The sequence below is a fragment of the Pinus tabuliformis genome, chromosome 3_2, assembly GCF_031772625.1.
Source record: "Pinus tabuliformis cultivar Carrire ecotype Pingquan chromosome 3_2, CPIR1, whole genome shotgun sequence".
Classification (NCBI taxonomy): domain Eukaryota; kingdom Viridiplantae; phylum Streptophyta; class Pinopsida; order Pinales; family Pinaceae; genus Pinus; species Pinus tabuliformis.
Genome location: NC_142302.1, coordinates 91,686,598 through 91,697,924, shown reverse-complemented (window position 1 = coordinate 91,697,924; position 11,327 = coordinate 91,686,598). Strand labels below are relative to the sequence as shown.

Here is an 11,327-nt window from a genome sequence, read left to right as displayed (position 1 = left end):
ATGTAGGAAATGTCATGACCTAGGTCACCTCTTCAGAGACTGCCCATTAAATACCAAACCTACGACTCAAACTGAACAGGAAGGCCCATTGGTAGACGGTTTCACCAAAGTGACAAACCGCAGAAGAGGGAATAAAAAACCAGCAGTTACTACAAAGACACCTCCAGGGAATCAATCAAAGCCATCTACTAGTAATAGCTTTGCAGTATTAGATAATGAGGATTTGCAAGATCCAGACAACTCAACCTATAATAAAAGAGGACCTACTCAGGAAAAGGAAAAAATGGATAGATCCCAATCGAAAGAAAAAGAAAAGGAGATAGATCTAGAAGGTAATCAGCCCAAGAAAGCCTCCAAAGACTGGAGCCTTCCTGAAATGGATATAGATGGCACAAATCCCAGCATAGAAAATGAGAAGGAAGGCGATGGTCACTCTCAGGAACCACAAATCATGGAGGAGGATACAGAATCAATAGACATTGGTGAGTTGGATATCTTGGGATTAGAACATGCATGCAAAACAGGGAACTTCGACAAAATACCTGACAGCCAAGTGGACAACCTAGTGGCAGTCCTCAATAAAGCCCAGAAAAAATATTCTCTAGGGGTTCAAATTGGCAGCCAATGGGACGGCAAATTCATTACCAAAGACAACAAAAAAAGGGGTAGGAAAACTACCTTAGAAAGAACCATCAAGATTGGAGAAGTTCTGGTAGACTCAGGCAGATATGCCAAGCTAACCAAGTATTTCAACATCAATCCCAAGCCTTCCCAATGAAGTTGATCTCATGGAATATCAGAGGGCTTAACTTCCCAAGGAAAGGAAAACTCTTAAAAAACATGTTAATGGAAGAAAAACCAGCAGTTCTTTTTCTACAGGAAACAAAATGCAATTCGACAGTTTTGGAAAAAATAGCAGCTAAGGCCTGGCCAAGGGGGATAGTCACAGTTGTTGATGCTCAGGGTGCTTCTGGAGGACTTGCATTGCTCTTGGATGCAAGAAAGATTCAAATGACCAACATACATGTAAATAAAAGTTTCATCCAAGCAATATTCCATATAATAGGAACCAACATCTATGGGCACATCACTAATGTGTACTTTCCTCAAGAAACCTAGCACAAGAATGAAATACTGGAGGCTCTAACAAATCTCAGTAGTGATAGGCAATACCCGTTATGGATCGCTGGAGGAGACTATAATATGATCGCTTCGGTGGAGGAAAAAAAGGGAGGCAGATGCAGAACAAACAGGGACGGATCTCTATTAAAGGATTTTATACAGAATAACTGGTTTATAGATGTTCCTACTAATAATGGCCTCTACACGTGGAACAACAAAAGGACAGGTCCAATGCAAATAGCATCGCGTCTGGATCGTTTTTTAATCTCTGACAATGCTGTTCATGTAGGGGGAGAATTCACAGCTTCTATTCTCCCTTACTCCGGTTCCGATCATTGGCCGATAGCCCTCCAATGGAACCATCCTGGCTGTCATATTAGACGTCCCTTTAGATTTGAGGCTTTTTGGTTGTCTCACCCGGACTTCAACGAATTTGTTAGAGCAACCTGGGTAAAATGCAATTTGACGGATGGTACAAAAATGGCTTCATTCCAAAGGAAGCTGAAATATCTCAAAGGGGAAATTAAAAAATGGAATCATTCTGTCTTTGGCAACATTTTTAAGGCTAAGGAAATCCTCAATCAAGAAATGAAAGTGGTTCAGCAAAGAATGATAATTGAAGGACGCTCGAAAGAACTTAGCAAGAAAGAGCAGTCCTTAGAGAATCAACTCCTTGAGCGAGAGCCACAGGAGGAAACTCTCTGGAGACAAAAATCGAGAGTTAGATGGCTAAAGGAAGGTGAGAAGAACATGAAATTCTTCCACAAATCTATACTGCAAAGGAGAATGATTAATAAAATTTCCCGGGTGACCAGTGAACAAGGAGGCAAAATCGAAACACATGAAGGGATAGAACAGGTGTTCCTCAATTACTTCAAGAAGATGAATCAAGAGCCGGATATAAACAGAACAGAAGCTATCGGGAAAATCATCAGCAATATTCCCAAATTAATCACGGATGAGCATAACACTCTCCTTCTCAAACCCATAAGCCTCCAGGAAGTTGATGATGTTGTTCATTAACTCAAAGCAGGAAAAGCTCCGGGACTGGATGGCTTTACTTCAAATTTCTTTCATTACTTTTGGGATCTGGTCAAATGGGAGGTATGGCAAGTGGTGGAAGAATCGCGTACCCTCAGGTGGATGTATCCAGGATTGAACGCAACATTCATAGCTTTAATCCCTAAAGAAGAGGAATCATCCACTCCAGATAAATTCCGTCTGATTGCCTTATGCAACATCATATACAAGATTGTCTCCAAAGTGATAGCTTCCAGATTGAAGCCCCTGCTTCCACTTCTCATCTCTCCAGAACAAACTAGTTACGTTGAAGGAAGGCAGATTACGGATGGGATAATTCTAACCCATGAGATAATCCACTCACTCAATCACACAAAAAAACCAGGTATGTTGCTCAAACTCGATTTATCTAAGGATTTTGATAGTATCAGTTGGGAATATCTGCAACAAGTCCTTCAAGCCTTTGGTTTTTCCCCCTCTTGGATTAGATGGATCAGTAGTCTCATTTCCTATTCGTTCTTCTCTATTCTCATCAATGGAATCCCCTCTCCCACTTTTCGTCCTTCCAAAGGCATCCGCCAAGGGGATCCTATATCACCCCTACTGTTTGTCATTTTGGCTGAAGGTTTAGGTCGTAGCATTAAAGAAGCCCTCCGCTCTCATCATCTCAAAGGTCTAGCCTTCCACCAAGTCCCTGCTTTTTCACACCAGCAATTCGTTGATGACAACCTTCTTTTTGGTCACTCGTCTGTTCAAGAAGCTCGAGCCATTAAATCTATTCTTGTAGACTTTTCGGAGGCCTCTGGTGCCCTCATCAACAAAGTCAAATCCCAGATCTTCTTCTTCAACACCTCGCCTTCCACCCAAAGAACTATTGCCCGTATCTTTGGTTTTTCCATTGCTTCCCTTCCATCTAAGTTTTTGGGGGCTCCTCTATTTGCCACGGCTCTTAAGCATGCCTCATGGAACAATCTTTTAGAGAAGCTAGAAGCCAGACTATCCCTGTGGACGCATAGAGCGCTCAATATGGCAAGTAGGCTAGTTCTAATCAAAGCAGTGCTTCAAACCATGCCTCTTTACCTGTTCTCCATATTGGCAGCACCCAAATGGGTCCTTAAAGCTATCAAACAGCTTCAGAGAAACTTCCTTTGGGGTAATTCAGGACCTAATCGAAAATGGGCATTAGTAAAATGGGAGAAAGCATGTCTTCCCAAAAAGGCAGGGGGAATTGGACTAAGGGACCCAGAACATAGTAATATGGTTATGGGGGCCAAAATTTGGTGGAAATGGCTAAGCAATCCCACAACACCTTGGGCCTACCTTTGGACAACGAAATATGCAAGTAACAAATCCATGGAGGAGAGACTTAGAATGTCAGAAACTAGTAAAGGTTCTGTGATTTGGAACTCAGCCATTCAACACAGGGATATAATTCAAAAACACATTTTTTGGGAGGTGAAGGATGGTCACACGGCTAGATTCTGGGAAGACTCATGGCAGCAGCTCCCTAACCTCAGAGACACAATTCCAGGTATTGCTGATCAAGACATACAACAACATGAGAAGGTGAGTCGATTTTGGGACTCACACAACACAAGAACATAGAAAGTGGAAAGAGGCCAGGCACATAATACCACATAGCCCGGAGCAAACTCAACTCTCCCTCTCCAATGAGCTTCAAAAAAGGAAAATACTCTTTTCGGCAGGTCGGGACACCCTTAGATGGGGATATGAGGAAAAAGGCACTTTCACCACCAGGGAAGCTTATAAAATACTCATCAAAGAAAAGATAATAAAAGATCAATTATGGGATCGGATATGGAACCCATCCATATGGCCGAAGGTCTCAACTTTTTTATGGCTTATCTCTCACAACAGAATTCTCACATGGGACAATCTCAGGAAAGGGAATTCTGCTGGACCTTCCATCTGCCCAAATTGCAAACAGGAAGAGGAATCAACATTACATCTTATGCAATCCTGTCCAATGGGAAGGAAACTCTGGGAAAAAATTGCCTTCCGATGTCAGAAGGATGGAAGAGTGAATGGAGACATCAAAGGGACTCTCCGCACCTAGCCCCAAGAGCCGTATAAAAGTAAACTCTTAAACACACTATGGCAGCTCATACCTGGATTACTTATGTGGAATATTTGGAAGGAAGGAAATATAAGGATATTTAAATATCAAGCTCAACCAATTGAACAAATTTGGCAAGGATTGCACCAGAACATTAAAGAAACTCTCTCTGTTAAAGGATGGTCTAAAGAGGACTTCCCATCTCTCCCGCAGGAACAAGCCATATGGGATAACTAGCAGATTCAATTACAACATCCGTTAATATCAAAGGATAACTATTCAAAGCATCTAGAATCTCCATCAAGTTGGACACCTCCCCCAAATAATGCATACTAGCTTAACTTCGATGGAGCCTCAAAAGGGAATCCAGGAAAAACAGGATACGGAGGAAGCATCAGAAGCTACCAGGGACTCCCCCTAATAACCTATGTTGGCTCAATTGGTTGGAATACCAACAATGCGGCAGAATTGGAGGGCCTATGGAGAGGACTAAATTTGGCACAGAAACGGAGACTCTTGCCTCTTATAGTGGAAGGGGACTCCCAAATCATCATCAACATGGCCTCAAAGCTTATGCAGGGATCTCAGGTTTATAAGGTCAGTAGCAGTTGGAGATTGGCCACTAGACTAGAGCTTCTCAAACAATGGTTTACCAATCACCAAGCAATTTCCTTTAAACACATTAGAAGGGAAGGGAATAAATTGGCTGACTTTCTTGCAAACATAGGGGTGGAAAGTGGAAGGGAATTCTCTGAAGGCTCAATCTCCAGCATAGTTTCAGAGAATCAACTCTCCATCTTCAAGACTATAGTTACTAGTGATATGCAGCCGCAGGAGAACTCGCACCCGGATGCAGGTGATATTATGAGCAGTTAATTCCCATACGAGCGACGCCGGCATTGGGCACCATCACAGAGCAAGTAGGCGACTTTTGGCAGCGCATTAAGTCCCATTAATGAGGAATTGGGTGCACAGCATGTGGAGTAAATACTTCAGGATGATGAGCATACGATCTATTTTAATTTCCCAGAGCTCAACACTCTCTCTGGCTCATTCTAGCAGAGACATTCCAGGTCAATTTGGTTCACAGAAGTTAGGTGAAGTTCTAAGCATTTGGAAGCCATCAGGGATCCATCGAAGACTGCATCAGGCCAGCCTCAAGCATCTAATCACGGTTCTTCTGGCTCACATCTGGTATGGTCATTGTTTTTTCCTTGGGTATATAACTGCAATTGGTCGGGTCACGGAGTCTGTCGAAGCAGTTTGGGCTGAGGGTGGGGATCATTCAGACAATTCTGGTATTTATTTCGGGGTTCTGTTTTTTATCTGTGGGGTGCTTTCTCTGGGCACTTTCTACTCTGAGTACTGTTATCCATGGCTTATTTCAAATTGGGGTGGGGCGTTCTTCTTCCTCATCCAAACCTTTGGTCCTCTCAGTTTATCAATCATTGCTGGTATGGCTCGACCTCGAGGAAATCCCCGGAGGGGCAGAAATTCAGGCACACGGGGGGGTGTTAGAGGAAGGAGAGGTCTTGTTCCTCGACGCATCTCCCCGCTTGCTTCTGTCTCGCCAGCCTCTCCATCTTCCTACCACTCTGGTCCGTCCCTCTCTAGTTCTTTTCACACCTCCCGTTTCACCTTTAAAAGCAAGCTAAACAAGCCTACTATCTCTGCGATTATCACGGTCATCTTCTCTGAGGAAGAAGATGACCTCCCTGGCTCTGATGAACATTCCATGGATAGGACTCTCTCACAGAATTCTAAGGACTCTCAAGGAGGCGGGGTAGAGGATATCCACATTCTTCCAGAGGGGCAGCAGGATAAAGGTCATGAAGAGGATGCGCGTCTTCAGCAAACTTCTTCACACGAGGAGGTCATTTTTTGTGCACCAGCGCAGTTCTCTGGCACTGTTCTGTATCCGGTGATGCCTCCTGGTCGCAATATTACGGATGTTGAAGACAATGTGATGATAGAATGGGTCAGCTCTCCGTGCAAAGCCAACAGCGAAGATGCAGAGTTAGCACCTCAGGCAGAATCAATCAACGGCGAAGATTGATGGAGCAGATCGGACGGCGGTGGAGGATTTCTGGAGGCTCTTTTTGGCGGAACTTTACGTCTCGAAAAGTCAGAAAGGATGACGTCAGTCGAGAGCCACACGTCAACAGGAGATTTCATCGGGCTCGTTCATACAGAAACCGCTCGTTGGTCGACAGCGGTCCGATAAACTGGTGGTTTTTGTTAAGCGGTTTAATGCTGCCACTGAGGTCCACGTCAGTCTTTTTCCGTGTAATTCTCCATCGTCATCTTGTTTTTGCCTTTTGGTGGTGGGGTCTAGTTCTACAAATTCCAGGGCTCTCGTTTTTTATCTATGTAAACAATCAGTTGAGAGCTGATGGCAGAAGTTTTCTTGGCAGAGGGCAGGATTTAGCCCCCTCAGAGGTTCCAACCTCTTTGTAAATATTTTTCCTCTTTTATTTATACATAATAGAATAGTCTTTACACAGAAAAAAAAAAAAAAAAAAAAAAAAAAATTGTTAATGAGTTTAAATTTATTTAACTCATAAGCTTTTCCAAAGGGAGGCCTATCATTTAAATAATAATTTTTTCACGATATGATTAATTTATTAATGAGTTTAAATTTATTTAACTCATAGGCTTTTCCTAAGGGAGACCTGCAAAATGATAAGCTTTCGGTGGCAAAGAGAAATCACGTTGTGGTAGTGTTTTTGCATGGGAGTAATTTTTAGAGAGTATCTTGTTTTTCATGGCAAAACGAGTGCTACGTATGACATAAGACCATAAGAGGATTAGGGCATCGAATAAGATAATATGTGTTGATTCAATTGTTAGGCTTATCTGTATCGATTATCACACAAGTGGTATGCATACTGTGGGGTCGTTAATATGCCATGATTATTCTCACTTGTGAAGGTTTATTCCACCCATTTCCACCATTCTTCATCATGACATTTATTATAATTTATCATTTAAATCCATTTTATAACTAATTTATGCTCTCATGGATGAATGTTATTTATTCTCTTTTATTTTTAATAAATTGATTATTATGCATTATTTTACCAATGATAGTTCTAATAAGTTGGTTGTAACCTTATCTACCATTTTTAGCCTCCAAAGTAACTTCCAGATTGAAGATTTGATTTTTAAATCAGCAAACTCAGAAATTCGCTGGTTTAAGGAGTGACAGTTTTGCGGTTAAGATTCTGACCAAATGAAGACGAATTTGGAAAATCCGGAACATGGGTTTTGTCCAGAACGGGCCCAATTATCTTCGTGAAGAACAGTTTGCCCAAATTCGGCTTGTACAGGGAGAAACGCAGGGTTCTTTGAACACGATTTTCTGGGATTCGCTGTTGCGGCCGCCCTCCAAATCTTAGCTGCAAACCCAAATCCGCCTTGTTCTTGTTGATCAATGGGTTGGAATCAACCTAAATTTGTAAGAGAAATCATGATTGTAATTGTCTATACTCTGATCTTTCTCTATTTAATGAAACCCAAGATCAGAGACGGGGGGGATTGGAGAGAGACGTGATGATGGAAGAATGATAGAGAAATGATGGACAACGGTGGTGGATTATTCATGCTGTAGCTTTTGCTGTTGTAATGATTCCAATTGGCTGATTAATAAATGAATTGGGAATTGCTGTTCATTCTTCTTATTCTGAAGTGATCCCGCAGCATCCGCTGGCGGCTAAGGGCCCAGCCTATGGCGGAATACGCTGCTACTACTGTATAGTATCTTCTTTTGTTTTATGCGTGGTTTGCTATCTTTATTGTTCAGTAATCTGATGCATGAATGCTATGTGATCATTAATTCATTAATGTTCTTTCCGAATTCCTTGTGGCGATTCTGCATTATATTATTAAGTCTTTTCCAGAATTGATTGCATGGTATCAATCTGAATCGGGTATTTCTATTACAGAGCTTTTGTATTAAACGTTACCATCACAAGATTTATTTGAAGTTATGATTATCAGAATCCGGAAGTAATGTTGTATTTGGAAACATAGTTCTCATCTCAGATTACTATCTTAGTGTGTTGAATGTATATATGATTGTTGTTATATTAGTGTGTTTTGTATATATGATAACTGCTGTTCCATAATTCATTTGTGAATATCGCCTCATAAAGTAAATTGCTTTTGAAGATTGTTATTTCATTGCAAAATGTGAGTTTGGTTCAAGTTTACTTTTGACTCGCGAGATTTAGTTCTTTTAATTGTTGTTTCATTTACGGCTGTTCTATTTCCTTTTGTTATTTCATTTTTACTTGCTGCCATTCTGTTTCCTTGCATTTATTGCTTTGGTGTGAGAGGAGGATCAAGGCTGTCGTGAGACACAGCAGACGCTATTATGCTCCGAGATCCATGATCCATACTCTAATTCCTTTTCCTTCATCAATTTCTAGAGGACTGAGTCATTGCTACCATATCCTCGATTGATGGTTGTTTGAATGAATGATTTAGTTTCTTGTTGTTCCAATTAGATTTCTTTTTCAAGCGTTCATCTATTTTTGGGTTTTAAGCACTATATTGCACAACATTGCTCTTAAGAAAATAGCCGCCTCAGATAGAGTACACTCTTGAAATAAAAAGTCGTCCCTGGGTTGATAATTAATGTGAGGTAATTAGGAGTTCACAAGACACCTTTTTATCGCTCCACACATATACCTATTTACAAAGGTTATATCTAACCTATGGTGATTATTCTTTTGCAGTTTATCAACAAAGATTTTGTTGAAGATAATGGAGAATATTCTAGAATAGGTAGAGTTGTTTCACGTAGCCTCAAGATAGGAATTAGTTTCTATTTCTTATGATGTTGTTCTAACTTCCCTAAAACCATGTATTCTATTTAATGTGTAATGTTGATGAACAATGTAGAGTGTTTTGTAGAGCTAGACTCTCCTAGTTCAGACTCTCTTTTATAGAGCTGACCAGTGGGTTTGATTTTCATTAATACAAACATTGCCATTTTTATCATGATATCAAAGCGTCAGGGCTAAGGAACTTGTATGCTAGCTGGTGGGTGGTTCTTTGAACCGAAATCGTTGCAGGTTTTGAGTGGATAGTTGCAACGATAGCACTATTACGCTTCTTGAATTTTTTATTTTTCGATCGTCGCAGTTTTCCAATGTACAGCTGCGACGGTCTCAGAAAATTGGTGTATTTCTACAACTGTCTCAGATATTGGGTGTATATCTGCGACTAGTCTCAGAAAATTGGTGTATTTCTGCGACGGTCTCTAATATTGGGAATATATCTGCAAGGATCGTGTAAATCAAAGAAATTTCATGAGGGAGCCAAGAACAAGGTTGTAGCTGTCGGAGAAGTTGAGTGGGGAAGCCAAGAACAAGGCTGTAACTGACAACAAAGGGTTGTCTGGAGGCTGAGAAGAAAGCCACGATGACCTGTGCATGTGTTGCAAGATCAGACAACAGTGATTTGTCTCTGTCACAGATCTGGGGTAAATTTAACATCTTTTACCCCTCAATTGTTTTTTTTCTAAATCGCCAATATGAATAAGAACGTATTTGAAGCATGCTTGAATGAGCATAACAAGCTTGATGGTTCCAATTATGCAAATTGGAAGTTTAAGATGCAGGCTCTCCTAGAAGCGTAGAGTGCTTGCACGATTGTGAATGGGGATGAGCAGAGGCCCACAGCTGGATCAATAATAGTCCTAGATTGGTAGAAATGAGCAGGCAGAACAAGGACAATGTTAAAGATGTCAGTGAAATATTGTATTATACCACACATCAGAGAAGGTAAGTTAGCTAACGAGATTTGGGGAATTATAAAGGAACTGTACAAGATCATAAATTCAAATCATATTTTGTTACTTAAGAGTAAGATCCTATCCATGAAGATGGAGGAGAATGAAACGATTGCTTCCTTTGTAGCAAGGATCAAGGATTTGAAAACCAAATTATCAGATATTGGTCATACAATGGACGATACAGATCTTGTGACCATTACAATGAATTGTGTCACTAATGATTATCAGATGTTCATCACCAGGATTAAGCACAGAGAAAAGATCCCACATTTTGAAGAGCTGACAAGTATACTGATGCAAGAAGAAGAGAGAAGATTGAATCTGAAGCCCCAGAGTGTCGATCTTGCATTGGTGGTGAGGAAGAACTTCTACAAAGGGAAAGGAGGTCCACAACAACAAAACGGAGCAAGTTCATAGAAACAGCCAAATCTAACCCAAGGTATGCACCCGAATAAAATCTACTCTAAAACTAAATGTTTTTATTGTAGAAAATTGGGTCATATTCCCAGAGAATGTAGGAAAAAAAAGTATCATGAAGAACAACAGAAGCCAAAGAGACATGTAGGTCATCTCGTGAACAGTGATCAGGAGCAGAATTTAAGGTTTTTCATGGCAGATCATGAGGAAAATGTTGATGTAGACATCTAGTATGTAGATTCGGCAGCGTCAACACACATGATAGGGAACAAGCACTGGCTGGAGGATTTTAAAGAGATTAATGAAGGTGGACAGATTTACCTAGGAGATGACAGAAGTCATGAAATGAAAGGATGTGGAAATTTTTTCGTCATTCTACCTGATGGTAATATCAAACAAATTTATAATGTAATGTATGTGCCTAGCATAACAAAGAATTTGATTTCTATATCAATGATTACATATCAAGATTTTAAAGTTGAATTTTTAAAATCTAACTGTTACATTAAGGATCTGCTAGATGGAATGAAGATAATTGCTACAGGAATCTGAATCAGAGGACTGTACAAGTTGGATGTGAGACCTACACTGGTTCGAGCATTGATAATAGCAAGCTTGACTATAGAAGAGCTTTGGAACCAAAGATTCAGCCACATCAATTACAATGATTCGTTGTCACGACAGAGGAAAAAATGGTAAGATATCTTCCTATGCTAAAGCAATTACATAATGATGGTGATGCTTATACTTTGGGAAAAATGCATAGAGAAGAATTCCCTATTAGAGTAGAAAAGAAATATAGTGATATACTAAAGTTATTGCACACAGACCTTTGTGGTCCCATGCAGACAACATCATTAGGAGGTGCAGTGTATTTCCTACTGTTTATTG

General features: G+C 40.5%; 1 protein-coding gene across 1 annotated transcript; it reads left to right on the top strand.

Annotated features, from left to right (window-relative positions):
* The first annotated feature begins 1,203 nt into the window (after positions 1-1,203).
* On the top strand, positions 1,204-2,145 carry LOC149179986 (uncharacterized). Its single transcript, XM_089413723.1, has one exon. The coding sequence runs from the start codon at positions 1,204-1,206 to the stop codon at positions 2,143-2,145; it is 942 nt and encodes a 313-aa protein (XP_089269849.1).
* The last annotated feature ends 9,182 nt before the right edge of the window (positions 2,146-11,327 follow it).